At 45.3% G+C, this 20,644-nt stretch overlaps 3 protein-coding genes across 3 annotated transcripts; all 3 read left to right on the top strand.

Annotated features, from left to right (window-relative positions):
• The first annotated feature begins 571 nt into the window (after positions 1–571).
• LOC120807818 (leukotriene B4 receptor 1-like) lies at positions 572–1,872 on the top strand. The gene has a single exon (XM_040160211.2). The coding sequence runs from the start codon at positions 657–659 to the stop codon at positions 1,560–1,562; it is 906 nt and encodes a 301-aa protein (XP_040016145.2). The 5' UTR covers positions 572–656; the 3' UTR covers positions 1,563–1,872.
• A 3,223-nt stretch (positions 1,873–5,095) lies between these two features.
• LOC120808415 (leukotriene B4 receptor 1-like) lies at positions 5,096–7,163 on the top strand. Its single transcript, XM_078093746.1, has one exon. It carries the CDS (start codon positions 5,440–5,442, stop codon positions 6,355–6,357), a length of 918 nt encoding a protein of 305 aa, XP_077949872.1. The 5' UTR covers positions 5,096–5,439; the 3' UTR covers positions 6,358–7,163.
• An 8,670-nt stretch (positions 7,164–15,833) lies between these two features.
• On the top strand, positions 15,834–20,363 carry LOC120808223 (terminal nucleotidyltransferase 5A). Its single transcript, XM_040160931.2, has 2 exons — positions 15,834–16,990; positions 17,988–20,363. Exons 1-2 carry the CDS (start codon positions 16,565–16,567, stop codon positions 18,804–18,806), a joined length of 1,245 nt encoding a protein of 414 aa, XP_040016865.1. The 5' UTR covers positions 15,834–16,564; the 3' UTR covers positions 18,807–20,363.
• The last annotated feature ends 281 nt before the right edge of the window (positions 20,364–20,644 follow it).

Here is a 20,644-nt window from a genome sequence, read left to right as displayed (position 1 = left end):
TGTTGTCCCTCTGCTTCCTGCTGGGAGTACCTGGAAACATCGCTGTGATCGTCCTCAGACCAAACTGGCAGCACCTGTCCAGTCTGAGCCAGAGTTTGGTGATGAATTTGGCCGTATTTGATCTTCTCTCCCTGCTCACTCTGCCCCTGTGGATTTACACTTTGCTGTACAGCTGAAACCTTCGGCCTGGTGACCTGTAAGCTTGTGACATATCTGGTTCACTGCAGCGTTTACGGCAGCCTGCTGACTGTGAGTGGTGAAGCTGCAGAAATGCTTCAATCGGGTCGGCTGACTGCGATGATCCCGTCCGTCCCTTCTTTAGTGTTTCAACCACTTGAGCACCAGCAGGTGGCCGTGCGGCTGACGGAGTCTGCTGGGTTTGAGGAGTCTTTGCTTTTTCCATTGAGTTGATGATGTGACAGGTCTATATGCAGGAAACAAAATACGTGATACTGCCTCAGATAATGATGATGCTATCATGCAAAACCAAAATAGAGCTTGTGAAACCCGGGTAAGATTTCAGTTCCTTAGCATCTATTAGTGCATCTGTTATTCGTTCCTCTGTGAACACATCAAATGACGATCAAACTGACACAGTTTTCTTCCTCAATCGCTCAGTGAACAGTGTTTGGTTTTCCTGCCAGCGAGTCTTCAGAATGGAAGATCTCAACTCTGTTGTCCCGTCTAACATCTCCTCCTCTGATGGACATCCACCTCTTGTCGCCTGGGTCTCCACCAGTCTGATCCCTGCGTTGGTGCTGTCCCTCTGCTTCCTGCTGGGAGTACCTGGAAACATCGCTGTGATCGTCCTCAGACCAAACTGGCAGCACCTGTCCAGTCTGAGCCAGAGTTTGGTGATGAATTTGGCCGTATCAGATCTTCTCTGCCTGCTCACTCTGCCCCTGTGGATTTACACTTCGATGTACAGCTGGACCTTCGGCCTGGTGACCTGTAAGCTTCTGACATATCAAGTTTACTGCAGCCTTTATGGCAGCCTGCTGACCGTGACGGCGCTCGGTGTCCAGCGCTACCTACAGGTGGTGAAGCTGCAGAAATGCTTCAGTCAGGTTGGAAGGAAGAGGATGCTGGTCCTCCTGTGGCTGACTGCGATGATCCTGTCCGTCCCCTCTTCAGTGTTTCGACACCCGACCACCGTCGACCACTTGACCACCTGCAGCTCTCACTACTCCTCTCCGGCCCAGCAGGTGGCTGTGCTGCTGACTGAGTCTCTGCCAGGATTTGTTTCAATAGTGATTGTGGTATTTTCGTACATCAGCCTGCAGCGAAAAGTGAACGAGGCGGCGTTCTTTACCAACCCACAGACGACACGACTGCTCACAAGTATCATCGTGATCTTTTTTGTGCTGTGGATGCCGTATCACATCACGAATATGCTCGTGGTTGCAGCTATTTCACGCAATGATGACAACATGTTGAAGTCTGCCACGAACAGCCGAAGAATAAGTAGAGTCTTTGTGTTTGTAAATAGCTTCATGAATCCACTTCTTTATGCATTTGCTTCTGGAAACATCTGCACTGTCTGCAAAAAAAGGGGAACTTAGATATTTTGGTTAATGCGGACGCTCGCCGTTTACAAAAAAACACATACCAGTGAGGTTATTGACTTGTTGACCACCATTGTTTGTTTGTTGACTTGTTGACCACCATTGTTTCTCTGATCTCAACAGATCAGAGAAACAACTGATTTTTACTCTTTGGAAACTATACTAAAATCCAATTTGAAGTTTAATCATTTATTTTTTAGATTATCCAACATCTTTCCTCAAATCAACTGTGAGCTGAACACAACTGGTCCTTGGACAGAGCTGTTAAATCATTTTGTAAAAAATAAACTTTTAAACATTTAAATCATTTGCAAATGAATATTTGTTTTTTTTTGATAATTTGTTCATCATTTTCTTATGCTTTTACTTTTACATTTTTTAAAAGGTTATTTAGTGTGTGTCTAGTTGGCGGTCTATTGCAGACAGTTGGACAATGGCAGCTGGTGTAGTTTTTATTTTGCAGCTGTGAATTAAATATTCAGGGGGCACGTTGGTGCAGTGGTTCACACTGTCGCCTCCCAGACCGACGGTTTGTATTCAACGGCACCTCTGTGTTCGGTGGTGAAGCCCAATGCTGCACGGGGTTCACTCGAATAATTGTAAGAAGAAATGTTTATCTAGTATGAGCAAGTACATGTTAAAACGTTTTAAAAATCCCTCAAAATATTTTGCAAAAAAGTCATGAAATTCTTACTATAGTCATATGAGGGGACACAATAGTGAGAAAACCTACATTTGGAAAAAAATATTCTAAAATGGAGTCATAAGTTAATTCTAACCACAGACCTTTGAGGGCGCGCAGTGGTGTCGCCTCCCAGACCGACGATTCGGGTTTGACTCCACCCAACGGGGCCTCTGTGTTGGTGTTGTGGTGGTTCAGCCTTTTCTGCATGAGGTTCACTAAGTAATTGCAAGAAAAAATGTGCATGGAGTATGTCGAAGAACATTTTAAAAAGGTTGTTCAAAAAAAAATAAAAAATGTATGAACTGTATTCAAATGTATTTATGCATTTTGGACTGTTTTAAATGATAATTGATAATACATATATTCTTTAACCTTTATTTTGTGACAAAAGTGTATAATATATTTTTAGTTATGTCAAACAATGCAGTTGTAAAAAGGCAAGTAGACGTAACCAAAAAATCCCGCCTTCTTTGTAAATACCTCTCAGTCTGTAACCAGAGGCAGTATTGAGTGGAGACGTTGCCCCTGTTGTGCCCTCTGCTGGTGTGGAGTCATACTGCACCAGGACGCATCCCAATACTCTCAGAGCTCCTTCTCTCGCCAACAGAAAGAACGTGGATAAATAATGTTTGCTAAGTATTCAAATGAAGGCCAGAGCTGCCAACTTTTCAAAAGACCTTGGAGTGAGATTTTGTCGGGGGTGACCAAAATTTTGCCGCGCACGCAGCCACACACGTTGGTGGCTCAAATATAAGGAAATTGGAATTCACTTGGCGTAGTACCCATGTTGTACGCTGCATTCTGGTGGTTTGTGGGACCTAAAGTGGTTGATAGGGGCGGCCTGCTGGAGATGGACAACATTGATTACATTCTGAGAAGCAGACACAGCTGAAGGTCCACCCCCAGGACATTCTGGTTTAAGTAGATGTTATTTCATGCATTCTAGTGGATTTTTGGGTGGTCTGTCTGAACTTATTCTGATTCATGTTCATCTGCTGATGACTTGTGGGGCCTTCTAGACTTGAGCTGAACATTCAACCAGAAAACTATTGCTGTGGAAAAATATTTTTCATTATCAAACAAAAAAGTGCAACAAATAAAGTGCGTAACAGTAGCCTTTCAAAGCAAAATAATGGATACACATAATATAAATACACATAAATAAAAGAACCAAAAATGAGGTATTAAGAAGGAGATCAGAAGCTGGTTAGTAATTTTTTTATTAAGCGTTGTTTATTAAGGCTGGTCACAGTGAGAAGCCTTAAGAAACAATGCTAGGACGTTTGCATGCAGTACACCAAGAGGTTAACAAGGTGCTCTCCTGCTGCTTGTTGTGACAGTTTTCATTCACCACTCAAACTCACACGCACAAACACAACTAATCATTTCTTTCCAGATTTAAAGTTTAAGTGAACATTCAACCAATATGTAAAAGTTGAGAACTGCACGTGAGACTCTTTAGTTAAAAACACAGAAGCCCGGACGGGCCCCCGAAGAGCAGTCAAACCTCCTTACAGAGATCTGGATCTCCATGGATCCAGTGACAGATCTGCGCATATTTGGCTGCCGTGATCCTCACTGCGACATTGAAATCCCTCCGTCCACCTCCGTCCACCTCCACCCAGCGGTGGCCTGAAAACACCCCAACCACCCTGCGCCGCCACTTCCCTTTCCCGCCGCCGTTTCCCACTTCCTGCCTCAGACGAAGGTAAACACCTGCACCTGCCGCCCCCTGCTGAGCGTCACAGCGCTGGTACATCAAATGCTCCGACTGGTTGGACACCGGACAAAACCGGTAAACCACCTTCTCGTCCCCGCTGCCGTCCGGCGGGCTTTTGTCGGCGTCGTAGCCCGAGAAGTGGACCCGTGCCGGGGTCTTAGTCCTGCTGGACCTCAGCCTCCTGCCAGATGGAAGGGGCACAAACAGGTTTTGTCCGGGGTGAGAGGGGTCGGCTATGATCTTTTTAGCTGCTTCAGAGACCTGGAAGCGAACAAGTCCTGCAGGGACGGCAGATTGCAGCCAATCAGCCTCTCTGCAGAGCGGAGGACACGCTGCAGCCCTTGTCCTTGGCTGTGGCTGCAGAGTACGTGCAGCGTATATTCATTCATATTAAGTTATTTACAAAGAGATTTACCAACAAAAGCTTCATTTGGAGAGTGTCTATCTGGGGCTTTAGACATAAAGACTTTTTGTCAGGTGACATTGTAGATCTTTCCGGAGCTTTAGTGGTATTTGAGAGGTCTAGCCACGGTAACTTTTAACATCAAACAGTATCTTTGTACCTTGTTCCTGTTTGGATACAGCAAAGGTGAACATACTGTTCCTTAGACGCAGTTTCCCCCCCATAACCTGCTCAGAGGACAGTATAACAGACACCAGATACCAGCGGGTGTTCCTGCCAGCGAGTCTGCAGAATGGAAGAACTCAACTCCTCTGTTGTCCCGTCTAACATCTCCTCCTCTGATGGAGATCCACTTCTTACCACCTGGGTCTCCACCAGTCTGATCCCTGCGTTGGTGCTGTCCCTCTGCTTCCTGCTGGGAGTACCTGGAAACATCGCTGTGATCGTCCTCAGACCAAACTGGCAGCACCTGTCCAGTCTGAGCCAGAGTTTGGTGATGAATTTGGCCGTATTTGATCTTCTCTCCCTGCTCACTCTGCCCCTGTGGATTTACACTTTGCTGTACAGCTGAAACCTTCGGCCTGGTGACCTGTAAGCTTCTGACATATCTGGTTCACTGCAGCGTTTACGGCAGCCTGCTGACTGTGAGTGGTGAAGCTGCAGAAATGCTTCAATCGGGTCGGCTGACTGCGATGATCCCGTCCGTCCCTTCTTTAGTGTTTCGACCACTTGAGCACCAGCAGGTGGCCGTGCGGCTGACGGAGTCTGCTGGGTTTGAGGAGTCTTTGCTTTTTCCATTGAGTTGATGATGTGACAGGTCTATATGCAGGAAACAAAATACGTGATACTGCCTCAGATAATGATGATGCTATCATGCAAAACCAAAATAGAGCTTGTGAAACCCGGGTAAGATGTTAGTTCCTTAGCATCTATTAGTGCATCTGTTATTCGTTCCTCTGTGAACACATCAAATGACGATATCTTGTTCCTCTGACAAACTGACACAGTTTTCTTCCTCAATCGCTCAGTGAACAGTGTTTGGTTTTCCTGCCAGCGAGTCTTCAGAATGGAAGATCTCAACTCTGTTGTCCCGTCTAACATCTCCTCCTCTGATGGACATCCACCTCTTGTCGCCTGGGTCTCCACCAGTCTGATCCCTGCGTTGGTGTTGTCCCTCTGCTTCCTGCTGGGAGTACCTGGAAACATCGCTGTGATCGTCCTCAGACCAAACTGGCAGCACCTGTCCAGTCTGAGCCAGAGTTTGGTGATGAATTTGGCCGTATCAGATCTTCTCTGCCTGCTCACTCTGCCCCTGTGGATTTACACTTTGCTGTACAGCTGGACCTTCGGCCTGGTGACCTGTAAGCTTCTGACATATCAAGTTTACTGCAGCCTTTATGGCAGCCTGCTGACCGTGACGGCGCTCGGTGTCCAGCGCTACCTACAGGTGGTGAAGCTGCAGAAATGCTTCAGTCAGGTTGGAAGGAAGAGGATGCTGGTCCTCCTGTGGCTGACTGCGATGATCCTGTCCGTCCCTTCTTTAGTGATTCAACACCCGACCACCGTCGACCACTGGACCACCTGCGGTCCTCACTACTCCTCTCCGGCCCAGCAGGTGGCTGTGCTGCTGACTGAGTCTCTGCCAGGATTTGTTTCAATAACGATTGTGGTATTTTCGTACATCAGCCTGCAGAGAAAAGTGAACGAGGCGGCGTTCTTTACCAACCCACAGACGACACGACTGCTCACAATTATCATCGTGACCTTTTTTGTGCTGTGGATGCCGTATCACATCACGAATATGCTCGTGGTTGCAGCTATTTCACGCAATGATGACAACATGTTGAAGTCTGCCACGAACATCCAAAACACTGTTGGAGCACTTGTGTTTGTAAATAGCTTCATGAATCCACTTCTTTATGCATTTGCTTCCAGAAACATGTGCACTGTCTGCAAAAAAAGGGAACATGGATGCTGTTGTTAATGCGGAAGCCGTTCAAGGGAATATAATATAACATTTAAAAACGAAAGAAATACAGTGAGGACCATTGACTCAATGATGATGAGAGAAACAACAAAAATCTGTTTTTCCTTTGGATTTCTAATGAAATTCAACTTGCAGTTTGTTGATTTTTTAGATTAACATCAACATCTTTTCTAAAATCAACTGTGAGCAACAACGGGTCCTTGTTAAAGTATAATGCACAAAATAAGTAGTTGTAGAAACTTAACATAACTTACCCTTATGCCTTTTTTTCAATTGCTTTTGTTTGTATATTATAAAAATCCAACAAACTGTTAATGTATAGTTGCATGCCATGTTCTAAAACACTTTATTAATTATTAATTATTGGTATTACTAGAGCCCAAGTTTTATCACCAAGCAGGCAAAATGCACTTAAAGTGTGAATATTTCAAGAAGCTCATTATATGTTTCGTATGTAATTAACAACTTTGCTGATTACACACACTCTAAAAAATGTCACCATAAATTAACGGTATTTTACAGGCAGCAAGGACGCCAGGAATTTACCGTTATTTTACGGTATAATACCGTAAATGTTTTTTTACACTATGTTACCGTAAAATTAATTACTGTATGTTACCGTAAACTTGAACCAATTTTACTGTGAATTAACTGCAATTTACTGTCAGTTGACGCTAGTAACTTACTGCTTTATTTACAGTGCCCTACCGTAATATACGGTATGTTGACGTATATTGGATTACAGTTTGTTACCATACGATTACTGTTTTTGTGTTATAAATACCAGAATGTTACCGTTTACTTATAACCGTATACTTTTGCATTTAATTTCCTACAAATTAAAGAAAGACAACCAAACTCATTTCGGTCATTGTGGCTAGAGTTTATTAGATGCCTTTAAGACAAAAATGTTAGGCATTTGCTACCAAGAACAAAATATGCCGCATGTATACAATAATAAAAAAACGAATCATAAAATTATTAGGAACAAGGTAAACTAACTGCAACAATACGCTATGGAACACTTTCAATTGACCGCAGCAAACGGCTGGCGTCCTTAATCCAGAGCCTCTGTAAAACAAACCAAAATTAAATATTTAGAAACACTGTCATTGATAAAATATTAAAATTACAAAGATGAGAAAGACAACAAGATGTAAGGAAGGAGAACGTTAATCATGAAGGCAAATAACACTTACCAACTACTTGGAGAGACGAGGCAATGAGAGACTCCTCCCATGTTGAACTGACAGGTGTTCTGGATGAACTGATATTACGCGTCTGATGTCACGTTCAGGAGCAGTCGGTCACGATTAACACTCAAATTACTATTAGGCAATGAACACTTTGAATAATACAAATATTTATAATCTTTACATTCCGGCCACTGAAATGACGGCGAAGGCGGCGCATGGGAAAGGGAGGGTGTGCCGTGCAGCGCGAGGTCGGTGGTTCGAATCCTGGCTGCTCCCTGTGCCAAGTTGAAGTGTCCCTGAGCAAGACACCTAATCCCCAATTACTCCACATAAATTATGTCAAACCATGGGCGTTTTGGATAAAAGTGACAGCTGCATGTATAGTAATGTCCTGTAAGTCAAAGGCATCATCGTATCTCATTATGATGACTTACAGGACCTGTTTGTCAGTGGCTGACATGGGCTTCCACACATTAACCTACAACAGATGTAGATGGATTGTGATTCACTGCACTTGTATGTGTATTTCCACCACTTCATAAAATATATGTAACATGCAGTTGAATTACGGTAGTCTGCTATTATTGTAAATTGACAGCTTTAACTGTTTATTCATGACATCGAAATTTAACTGTATGTTACAGTTATTATGACATACTGTAAGATACCGTTAGAAATGCACCGTAAATTTACAGCATTTTGTTAAAGTGTAAATGTATTGTTGAAATGTTCAACATTCTCCTAGCAATTGAAATACAGCAAAGTTATGAAGTGGCTTGAAACGGGAAAAGTAAAGTACAAATGCATTTGTTATTAGGGTCAGAATTGAGTACTTGCCACAGTGTTTATTATCTCTGTCTCCATGTGATCGTATTCTGTTGATCTTTAATGTCATCTTCAAATGAACAGTGCCCCCCCACCTCCTCCCCCACACAGCAGCAGTGTGTTTCCAAAGATAACTTACAGATCATTTCTCTGTTATTATTAAATGTTTCAATTAATTTTCCATTCAGCCTCTTTGACTTTGCTCAGTCACTCTTAAAATAATGTACAATAAAGCCTTTGTTGTTTTTCTACCAAAGCCTCTCATACTATTTAGCTTCATCCATCATTTTCTCCAGCCTTCACCTTTCGTGTTAACTTTTGAAAAAAAGAATTCCCTCCAATTTCATTAATTTCCGGCGGTACTGGAAGTGACACGGGACCAAGGGGGTCTTGCTCTTTGCAGGCCGTGCCCTCGGGGGCTGAGGAGACGGCCTTTTTTGTGCTGATCTCTGTCTAGACACCACTTTTAATGAAAAACAAAAGTCCAACCAAAGGTTCGGGACAGTTGCGGGAGAGACTTTGTGGACGTGCTGTTGGTGACTCAGTATTTCCCCCAGCGCCTCCTTTGGGCCCAGGAGAGGTTTTCTCTGGCCAGTTCTTAACAAAGAAAGAATCCCTTTCCCATGCAAGGACGACTAACCCGCGGAATTCAGCGTGTGTGCTGCCGCCAAGACGTGTCATGATGGGTAACACGTTTTTGGTTATGAAAAGAGGGTTATCCGGACTCTCAGCAGACAAGCAGTTTGAAACGTGCATGTTGACAGGTTTGTGCAGCGGTGTGATCAATTGTTTGTGACCCTGAAAACAAAAATACACATATAAATTACATCTTGCACTTTAAATTACTGTTCAAATTACCATTAGATTCTAGATGCTAAAATTGCACCAAGATGACTTCCAGCTCACCACTAAATCCATCTTATAAGAGACTGTTTACAGTGGAGCGAAGTTTAGTCCTGGTTTTGCTCTACAGTTTAATCAATAGTTGAACATTTTGGAAAGTCCCTCATTCCCTTTGTTGTCGACGGTTGGATGAGAAGATGGATGCCACTCACAGCTGCCATGGAAGATATGGAGCTTCAGCTAGGAGATAGTTAGCTTAGCTTTGCACGGAGAATGAGAAAATCAAGCTAACAGCTAAGCTAACACTAACACCTGGCAGAGTCACTTCATATTTACAACACTGTTAGTTAGTGGTAGAAATCTGGCTGTTAAACTAAACAAGGGATTTTCTCAAACTGTTGTTATTAAACTGGACATTTCAGTGTTTTAAAAGCACACCAGCAACAGAATGAATGAGTTAAATGAAATAAAAGTATGTTATCCTAGATGATTAAATAGCTTAAGATCTGGAAAGCAAGCAATGCGAACAAGCTGACATAATAAGATTTCTTTTAATAAGTCTGTGGAGGACTACATTAGTGCTCTGGGCTGCTGGATGACTCATTGTTGCCTGTTCGTTCCTCTTTTCTCACGCATCTAAACTCCCCTTGTTTTCCCCTTTACTCATCCTCCAGTTACTAATCTCAGCTGTGCCCTTTATTTCTGCTCCGTCTTTCTCTGTTTCTACATCTCTTCTCCTCCAGCTGGAAGCCCGGTGATGGAGAGCGAGCTGAGAAGCCACAGAGGGAGGAGACGAGAAGCTGCTTCATCTTGGCTCCCTTATGACAAAGCTTTACCGATTGTTGTACAACATCCATTTCTAAAGTTGAAGTGGGATTTTGCAGCTTCATAGAAAGTTATTCCCCTCAGCACCAGTCCAACTAACATCCAGGTGACCTGCTGAGTCTGGGTGTTGGGATATTTTTTAGGGTTAGGATTTTAAGTGCATGCCGCTGAAAGCTAAAATCGACCAGTAGCATTAAGCGCCGAACAGAACAAACCACAGAATGGGTTGAGACACGATTGCAACATTGCTGCATATGAACCGTCTGGCAGCTTCGTGGAGGATGTTCGTCTCTGTTTACTTTCCAGGGTTTGAAGGATGAGGCTCAAGAAACAAACTCTGTTTTAAAGCTTTCCAGGAGAAGTGAGGCAGTATTTGATGTATGAAGTTTCAGGGAACAGGAACAAAAAAGGGAAGAAGTTACGCCGGGTTTCCCCCCTGTGACTGTGAAGTAACCCAGAAAACAGTAGAGTGTGCCGTGGTTTCCCAACAACTTGTTTTCACTTGAATGAGATTTGACATGTTGTCAAACTAAATTTAGCTTTAGTTTCTCAGTAAAGTACAAGGGTTTTTTTTTTTGGTAGCTGCTTACAGACGCCGACGTTGCAGAAAATGTGGCTTCACCCTCCAACAGCAGGAAGTGTGTTGTTCTATTAATGCAAATCGAAACAGATGTGTGAATCTGCGGAGGCGTGTGTTTAGACGCTGTTGGTTCTTTTGTTGGTGTGTGTGTTTCTCTTTGTCTTTGTGTGGTCCAGTTTCTGTTCATAGACCCTCCGGCGCGATACGGGTCGACGGTTTGCGCTGCTGTTTACTCTCTGTCGTCACTCAGCGCTGCGCATCCAAATCCAACCACCAGCAGCAGATGTGAACACTTGAACTCCTTCCATGAACCTTGAAACTGACGCGTGGCGAAACTGGCCGGTTAATACTTGGGTTTGAATCTGGTGTCCTTGAATAAGCCTGTGACCAAACGTAAAGAGTTTATTACTACTCACCCCCCCCCCCCCTACAAGGCCTACAGGCTATGAGACGAGTGTCGCTAGCAGCAGTTTGTGGAAAGCCCTTTTCAAAAGTTGTGAAACGTGAATGTGACGAATGAAGACGGGCGTTTTACTTGATGCCAACAGAAGTCAATTGGAACATTTTGTATACTGCAGTTATTCTCAGTACACGTGGCAGTGACACTATCAGCTTGTATCTGTGAAATTTACCGGTGAAGCGCTCGGATCAGGAAGCGATTTCGCAGAAGAGCACGTTGCTTCTGTTTTAACTCCGAGAAGAGAAATTACGAGAAGTTGACGGTAGACAACTTCCAACTTCTCTGGAAACTTTACAGCTCAGTTTCTATGTTTAAACCCAAGCCGCGTGTGTCTTTTATGCATCTATTAAAGATGCTGGATGTTGGAGGAACTACTTGGACGTATAATACTAACTCTGAGATGAGTACCGGTAACATACATATTGAATCTACAGTCCGCATGGTCAATTATGCATGAAAAACATATTTCAATGCAAACTGCTCAAACAGACTCAGTCAATTTCTCTCCTTCTACACAGCAAAGCACCAGTGAGAAATATATTTAATGGAAGATATTCCCTGTTGTGTAATTTCGTCAATCGACTATCAAGTTTCCGCTCGTCTCCAAACAGGAAAGGATCTCATTATACAACACAAAGCAAATATTTATGGGGCAACAGCAAACAATTCAGTGCAATAAATACTTTTCCTGAAAAGCAGGAACTTTCAAAGTATCGGTTTATTGTTACTAATATATTATATGAACATTTTCGGACTTGGAAGTTGCAGACAAATGTGTGAACGTGTGAGATTGTTTATGCAGACGTGCTTCAGTTTTTCAACTTGATCTTACTTTATTTACAGCTAGTTTACTGGTTAATTTCTGGTTACTTTAATCCGGCGGCGGAGAAACTAATGTTTCATTAGTCGGACAGTTTGTAAAGTTGCGAGTTGTGACTTTTTCCATCGAGTTGGGTCATTTTCATGTGTCGCTGCAGCATTTTCTATGGCTTAGGCCACTCGTGCTGTCAGTAAACAGGCTGCAGATGGAAATGTGCACATGAACAAAGTCAATAATCAGGATCCACTACAACGGTCTGAGGAATGCGCACACACAAAGACACCTCTTTCAGCCTTTTGGCATCGCCGCCGCGGCTTCAAAACAAAGCTTGTTGTGAGGTGTCACTGTGGCAACATCATAATAAAGGTCGCAGGTCGGAAAGACGAGAAAAAAAAGCAGATAACTACAAAATGTCAATGATCCATAAATACCTCCACTTAATGAATTCATGTTGTCCTGGTTGCCGCCTTTTCATTAGTGCACTTTACTCATTTGCCACATTAAAGGATGAAATCACCAAGTTGGCTCCTAGATGACACGGTTTACTCAACACAGCTGCAGCAAACATTCAGTGCCGTCTGTCTGTGGGAAACAGTGGAAGACGGGACGAGAGCGCCGCCTAGCGAGGTGCGTCTCATGCGGGTCGTCTCCTGACATCCAGCAGATGGCCCTGTGGCGCCTTCACGCCACCTGAGAGCTTCCCGATGGACCCGGGAGGGACGGGAGAGAAGATACCGACGACCCAAGTACATTTCTTGTCTTTTGGAGCACAAGCATCTGCAATGGATTCTCGTCATTTTATCTCGAGCTCGGGGCCACATTGGCTGAACACATTATCTGCCATACATTGTACTTGGAATTTGTAACATGAACGAAGAAATATTTTAGTGAGATTTTTACATAGAAAACCTTCTTAAAATCTATGCTATAAACAAGTATATACAAACAAAAACTATGTACTCTATATATGCATTATTTGTATTTATCAAGTGCCTGTCACTGGTAGTCCAGCCACGAATATATATTTAATATATCCACAGGTCAACTAAAGTCTTAATAATCTGCTTTGATATCTTTTACCTACGTCTCAGATTCAATTTGCCCCCCGAGGGGTCCCGGACTCCTCGGGGGGGACAGACTGCTTATAAATGTTTGGTCCCAGCTGAGAGACATTTCATGATGCAAGTCTGTGTGTCTGTTTACATGAGACAGTGGTGTCAGTGAGGTCTCGACTTCTCTGTATCATACAGGAAGCTCAGTCACAGATATTGCGATTCACTTCCTGTTTATTTTAGCACAGCAGCTTGCTGCCCTCAGTCATGACAGGTCAGGAAAGCAGAAGCATCTTTTTGCCAAACGTTGGAACATGGATGCCTGGGGAGTGAATGAACCTCTGGGGCTGCAGTCATTTCTCTGTACAAATAATACATGCTATTTTTGAATGATTTATTTCCCTTTAATGATTTTGTTTTCATAGTCTCCTTTATCGATGCACATCTTGAACATGCTCATAGTCGAATAAGGTCAGAAAGTTATGTAACGATGATAAAACACAACACCGTGTTCAAGTTCAATTTAAAGATGGAAACGATTACAAAAACGGTTTGTCGTCCTGTGACTCTAATGTTTTTACAAATAAGATAAGATGAGATAGTTAATAACGCAACATGCGACTCGGGGTTTAACTCAACCATTTCCCCTATTCTTCTAATTCTAATCAGTCATTTAGGTTTTCTATGTGTCATGGAGACAGTGGCCCGCGGAGCGGCCTCTCGGAGCGCTGCAGGGTGGCTTACAGCGCGGGGCACGTCAGCGAATCTCATTAGTGGCTGTTGAAGAGTTTAGCGGGGGCTTACGCTACTACTCAGCAAAGTTCTCTACTGAGGTCAGGGTTAAAACTGATTGGAAATACCGTTGGGGGTTTGTCTTTGTGCGTGCGCGCCGTGTCATGAGCCACGCCGCCGAGCACTCCGGGACCACTCTGAGGGTGCGAAGGCGGAAAGCGGAGGATTGAAATGCCGTGTGCCGTCGCAGAAACGGGAAGGCCCGTTTGTATGTGGTGAATTGTTAGTTGTGCTGAAGTAGAAGGCAGCAGCTTCAACGGAGAGGAAATCAGCATCAACCGGTTTGAGCACCGACCCCAATACAGAGAAGAAATGATGGTTCACAACGTAATATACAAGCCCAGAATGATTTGAAAGAGTCCCTTGATAATAAAATGCCGTAACACAAGAATATTTTATCATGCACGCACGCAACGTATGAGGCGAAGTAAAAAGTTGAAGCTTTTCCTCTTTTCATTAACAGGAGGTTGATGAATGTATGAACGTTTTTAGTGTTTTAGTGTTAACAATGAAAGATGTGGCGTAATTCTTTGTTTAAGTCCCCCAATGAACCAACGCTACGGCGTATGTACCACCAAAAGGCTCCAGCCCAGTGACCTGAAGCTGTTGATGCCGTTTCTACCTTCTCTCGAAAACATTTTCAGATTCACATCTTAAATTTCCGTGAGCCGTGACGTCGCCGATGAAATCAGCGGCACCTTGGGCATTCCTCTGGTGGACTAGGAAAGTGTAGAGAAGTGCTTGTTATGTGGCCCAAGTGGAGTCTGACTGTCTTCTGCCGATGAGGTGTTGAAGAAGTGAGGGGATGGACGAAGGAGAGTGGAGGCACGTTCGGCTAACGGGCTCACTGTAATCTCTTAATTAACTTCTACGTGTGGGAACGGTTGAATGGGGAACAAGCTAAAAAGAGGAAGAGTGGGTTAGGGACTCTTTCAGGGGGAGAGGTTAAGAGATTTAAAGCATAAGACGGGTCCAAAGGGTGAAGGTGATGCTTCAGACGTGATCGGAAAGCAGGCAGCCAAAGATCTCAGGGCGTGTTCACATTGTTCGACTTTTTCAATGAAGCCCTCGGAGTGTAAAGGGGGTGTGGTCAACGTGGGTGCCATCTGAAATCCGCTCTCCAATCCTCCGATGTCTTCACACGTTGGAAACCAGGCCAGTGTCATCCACCTGACGAGTCAGAAGGTCAGTTAAGTAGCAGCTCCACGGTGAGCATCCCCAGCAGGAAGCCTCAGTCAATGGTGAAAGTGCAGAGAGACGCTGACCTGCTGTTTTTCACTTAACGGAGGCCGACGCGCCGTTCACAGTTCACGCAGCGACATTCAGGCCAGAACCAAGAAGTGCAGACGAGTCGCACAACACTCCGCTGAACAAACGTAACGGAAACTTTACAGTGAACTTCCCCTGAATTCCATATTGTAACACATGTATAATATGCACCGTCTGTGCCTTGAGGCCTCAAGTGGTTGACAGAGGCGGTGCTGTCAGTGAACAATATACATGTTCAGAAAGAACTGTATTGTGAAATATGCAGTAAAGTACACTTTTAAATGTTTTAGAAATGGAGCGTGCAGTAAGAAGTACGTACAGCACGGTATCACCTGCAGGCCGGCTGAGTGTGTATGCATATATGTGCATGCATACGTGCACCTCTGTGAGTGTGCGGGCCTGCGCATACAGGTTAATCTTGGGTAAGCTGGTTTATGGATCCCGTCTGCGGTGACGCAGATATCCATGCCAAGCTCTGTGCTGATGGATTCTTCATGACAACTAACCTGGAGACCGTGTGGCCCACAGCCTGCCTGCTGACGGACGGCTCACTTCCTACACATCAGAGGTGCTCATCATAATGCAAACACAGCTGTTTTTGTTGTTGGCTGCAACTTGGGGCTGATATGATTTACATTTGTGATGCTGTTATCGAGAGTAAACATGCGCTTGGAGAGGAGTGCAAAGAAATCAATTCAAGGCTAATTTTGGTGAGGTGCCTCCTTCCCTTCTCATAACGCCGATTCCCCAGACACGCCCCCTGTCTTCAGCCTCAACTATGAGAAGCGCAGGCAGCTATTAGTGGGTGTGGGCTGTCAATCACACCGACCCGCCCAAACTCCTCTCAGACGGGAAGCACTTTGGTCACAATTTCTCCAGCAGCTGTGGAGCGGGACCTCTGTAGCATCACGCAGTACCAACGAGCCACAATCGGCCAAAATGTAAAGGAAAAGACGCCTTACACCACTTTCTGAAAGTAGGTGTGTTGTAGGAAAGTGTTGCGGCAACTTTAAACGAGTGCGTAAAGTTGAACGAGCTGACGTTACGCAGCAGGGACGCGCAATAATCGGTGCGTAAAAGTGAGTCAAAGTGGACAGAGGTTAAATTTGATGGATGAAACGTTTGTGCTGGTGGCGAAGGACGGGTCGTTGAGCCTTCGTGACGTTTTGACGAGCTGACGCAGTGAGGAACCACCGTCTCGGCGTAAACGGTCCATGTCTGGAGTTTGGCGATGGCGCAGCAGCGGAGTGGAGCGCGCAGCGGGGCAGCAGATGCTCGGCAGTGACTGAGCCTCACGGCTGGGAAGCTAATAGACGCAATTTGTCTGGACTACGGCCTGTGTGTTGGAAGTGGAACAAGCAACTGGCTCTTCCCCGCGTGCGTCGAGGCGCCTCCACGTTCCAGCACGTTGTTGTAATGACAGACGTCGGCTCCGAGCGTTCAATTCTTCACAAAGTTGCAGCTGGCTGACGGCCGCGACTCCCCGCGGGAGTTCGTGAAAAGTTTCTGTCGTTTACACCCTCCCGTCTGCCTCTTCGCACCATGGACGACAGCGTCGGGTGCGCTGCGGCCGACGGCTGCCCGGACGGGGAGAGCGTCAACCTCAGCGTGCTCAACTGGGAGCAAGTGCAGCGGCTGGACACCATCCTCGCCGGCTCCATCCCCATACACGGCCGCTGGAGCTTCCCCACGCTGGAGGTGAAGCCTCGAGACATCGTCAACGTGGTGCGCAGCCGCATGGAGGAGAAGCGGATACACGTCCGCGAGGTGCGACTGAACGGCTCCGCCGCCAGCTACGTGCTGCACGAGGACAGCGGGCTGGGATGGAAAGACCTGGACCTGATATTCTGCGCCGACCTCAAGGGAGAGATGGAGTTTCAGATCGTGAAAGATATCGTTCTGGACTCGCTTCTGGACTTCTTGCCGGAGGGGGTGAATAAGGAGAAGATCACACCGGTCACCTTAAAGGTAGCGTATGGAGTTATTGATCAATACATTGCAATAAGTAGATCCTCAGGTCGTTGTATGTGCGTCTTTACTGTGCATAAAACCGAGCAGCACCGAACCAGAACATCGGAAGTGAAATCTAAATGTTTTAATGCAAGTCAAATATATTTGAAATTTATTAATTCATGCGAATGCAAACGTCTTGTCTGCTGTTGGGGTGAAATGTCGTGGGCGGGACTTGTCTGTAAGACGCGTGTCTATTGGCCAGGCCTGACCACGGTGACAGCGAGCTTTAACGTTGACGTTAGAATGTGCAAGACTCCCCGCGGTGCGAGTTTATTTCACAATTCTCTCCTCCAACGGTTTTGCTCCGAAGCCTTTTGGATTTCGTAATGAAGACATCAAAGTGTCTGCATATCATCACTTCCCCAAATGTCTTCAACCAGCGCAGATATATACGCATTCAAATAGTGGAGAAAGCTTGTTTTCCAACACACAGAGGATTCTGTATAATCCAATGGCCATCGCATCCACATTATTAAATCGGCAATCAGTTACCTGGATACCGAGGACCTCCCGGGCTACTAATGGCCCACCAACAGATGTGATCTACAAAACATCACGACTTGCAGACCTAATCCGAGGTTATTATCCGGTGCAAGTGGCATTAATGCCCAGTTGTTGGAGCCTTCTCAGGCTGGTTCAGAATATGTTTTATCCAGTGACCCACAGTGCAATCACTGTAAAGCATCAGGGCACGTGTTTGATGCACACTGAGAAAAAATGATTACGTTTACCATCTGAGCACTTTTAATATATATATATACAAGAAATGGTCAAATCATTTTAGGATGGGTTAGGTTAACTTAATACCTGTGTCCTGTGGTTCATGTGATATGGAATAATCTATGTATACCTGTATCAACATAAGGACTCAAACAATGACTTGCATTTACCTAAAACTTGCACAAACGTGGGTCCATGATGTCACCTAACGTTTCACTTGCGCTTGTTTTAGGAGGCTTACGTGCAAAAGATGGTGAAGGTGTGCAACGACTCGGACCGCTGGAGCCTCATCTCCCTCTCCAACAACCGTGGCAAGAACGTGGAGCTCAAGTTCGTGGACTCCCTCCGTCGGCAGTTCGAGTTCAGCGTGGACTCCTTCCAGATCCGCCTGGACTCGCTCCTGCTCTTCTACGAGTGCTCGGAGCACCCCATGGCCGCCACTTTCCACCCCACCATCCTCGGCGAGAGCGTCTACGGCGACTTCCCCACCGCCCTCGATCACCTGCGCAAGCGCCTCATCTGCACCAGGAGCCCCGAGGAGATCCGAGGCGGGGGTTTGCTGAAGTACTGCCACCTGCTGGTGCGGGGCTTCCGCGCAGCTTCCGACAGCGAGATGAAACTGCTGCAGCGCTACATGTGCTCGCGCTTCTTCATAGACTTCCCCGACGTGAGCGAGCAGAGGCGGAAGCTGGAGTCCTACCTTCAGAACCACTTCGTGGACCTGGAGGACCGGAAGTACGACTACCTGGCCACGCTGTACGAGGTGGTGCAGGAGAGCACCGTGTGCCTGATGGGCCACGAGAGGCGCCAGACGCTCAGCCTCATCTCCTCGCTGGCGTTGCGGGTCTTGGCCGAGCAGAACGCCATCCCCAACGCCGCCAACGTCACCTGCTTCTACCAGCCGGCTCCTTATGTCTCGGACGGGAACTTCAGCAACTATTACGTGGCGCAGGTTCAGCCCATCTACCCGTTTCCTCCCTCCTTTCCCCAGCATTACGTCCCTCCTCATCACCACCACCCCATGTACGGCACCTGGTTACCCTGTAACTAAACCGTCACGTACTTGTGGGTAAACGGTGGAATCTCCTTAAAAAGGGATGGACGGGTGTCTCTCTTTCTTGAGCCGGGAAGACGAGACGGGAGCACAATGCAAAGCTGGACAGATAGAAGAAGAGAAGGAGGAAGCGAGGGAAACGAGGGCAAGGAATCTGGATGGATGGCGGCGCGCCAGAGGAAGGCTTTCCTGGGGTTATGGTGCCACAGCAGGAGGAGCTAAGCCCACTGGGAGAGATGCCAGGAATGGAGGCTGACCCATCACTTTTCAGGCTTCTCTCCTGGAAGATCGATTCGGCCTCTTTGATGAGAAGCCCAGAAGAAACTGGCATGCGGCCGCAGAGATTAGCGGAGGACCCGCGCGATGCGCTGATGCTGCCGCTTCGTGGTCGACCTGCGGCGAGCTTCCGCCCCCGCCGCCGTGTGTTTGTGTGGGACTCCTGTTCACAGACAATGCAAAAGGAGGAATTGGATACTGTTTACAAATCCAAAGACTCACTTTGATTTTCAACTTTATCTGAGTTCTGAGACTAAAAAACAACGAAACAATGCACGCTTTATTTCTGTACAGGAATAATTTTCTTTAAGTGCCTGAGTTGAAGCCGAAAAGGGAAGAGATAATTTGGTGATTCTTTATCTGTTGGGCCGCCTAATTGATTTTCAAGCAGGTACTGAATGAATGTACAGCAGCGTTAACCCATGCCGTCTAAGCTCAGTGCAACAGAGTTTTTAGATGTTTAGCTAAAGACTCTGCTCTTATCTGCAATCCCGCTCGAAGAACACACATCCTGATTACCAAAGAGGAAGTCGCGACATAATCTCATCATCGGTAGTGAGGGGGGGGGGGGGGTCGGGGAGGAGGCCGGATCAAAAATGCATATAAGATTGTCAAAGAAATATGTGACGGAGGAATTAGGTGGTCAAGTGCTCGTCTTGATGAAATGAAAAGATATTCACATAATCTTATCATCTGTGGGGGATGAAGAAAAGGGTTTTCATACGTGAAAGTTTTGCATTTCAAAATGCATCGTTGTCATCGTTGTGCAGTCAAATATATATTGTATGTTTCAAAAATGTATTTTAATCTGAAATATACAACTCACACTAACTTAAAGGTGCCCTGTGAAGTTTTGATTTGAAAGAAACAACCAGTTTTGTTTACATTTTGTATCACCAAAACGCATTGTGCAAAAGTGTAAAGTGCACTTTCCTCCTCTTGCAAAGCCGATTCTTGGACTATTTTAAACATAGTCGGCTTCTTCTTCACTGCCTTTTATGACAGGATGAGTCATCCATTAAATACTGTAAAATGGATGGGAGGATATAAATAGTTAAAAATCGATCTATATTATTTCTTTTTCTGAATTGCTCCGTAAAGCTACTAGTGGCCAAAAACTTTGCAGGGCTACTTTAACTTTTAAATGAAAGAAAAAAGCATCCGTGTATTTGAAATGCATTCCGAAACCGGCAGAAACTCCTCAAATTACGCTGGAACATTATTACTTTCTTCTTCGTATCATATAAATAAAATCATCAAGATAATTTTTCAACACAATTTGTACGTAGTTAATGAAAAACGGACACATACTGTGTGCGCTGCAAACAGGTGTATCCCGCAGAGAAGAGTCATTTACAGAAAATGTGCTGCATGAAGACCAAAAGGTTTCACTGGGATGTGAGAGTTTAGGGTGTGTGGAAATGTGGGCTGCATGAGCAAATCTTGGCTGTTGAACTGTTATTTCTGTCATTTCTTTTTTAAATGGATAAGTACCAAGGAATGGATGAAGATCATCACGTGGATATTTAAGGGCCTGATCGTGGACGCAAACAGGTTTA

This window comes from Gasterosteus aculeatus, chromosome 18 (genome assembly GCF_964276395.1).
Source record: "Gasterosteus aculeatus chromosome 18, fGasAcu3.hap1.1, whole genome shotgun sequence".
Lineage (NCBI taxonomy): Eukaryota > Metazoa > Chordata > Actinopteri > Perciformes > Gasterosteidae > Gasterosteus > Gasterosteus aculeatus.
This window is presented reverse-complemented; position numbering and strand designations above follow the sequence as displayed.

Excerpts from the sequence above, each read along its gene's own strand:
- LOC120807818 (XM_040160211.2), top strand. The coding sequence starts at position 657 with ATGGAAGATCTCAACTCTGTTGTCCCGTCTAACATCTCCTCCTCTGAT.
- LOC120808223 (XM_040160931.2), top strand. The coding sequence starts at position 16,565 with ATGGACGACAGCGTCGGGTGCGCTGCGGCCGACGGCTGCCCGGACGGG. Across the intron at positions 16,991-17,987 it reads TCACACCGGTCACCTTAAAG|GAGGCTTACGTGCAAAAGAT; the intron begins GTAGCGTATGGA and ends CGCTTGTTTTAG.
- LOC120808415 (XM_078093746.1), top strand. The coding sequence starts at position 5,440 with ATGGAAGATCTCAACTCTGTTGTCCCGTCTAACATCTCCTCCTCTGAT.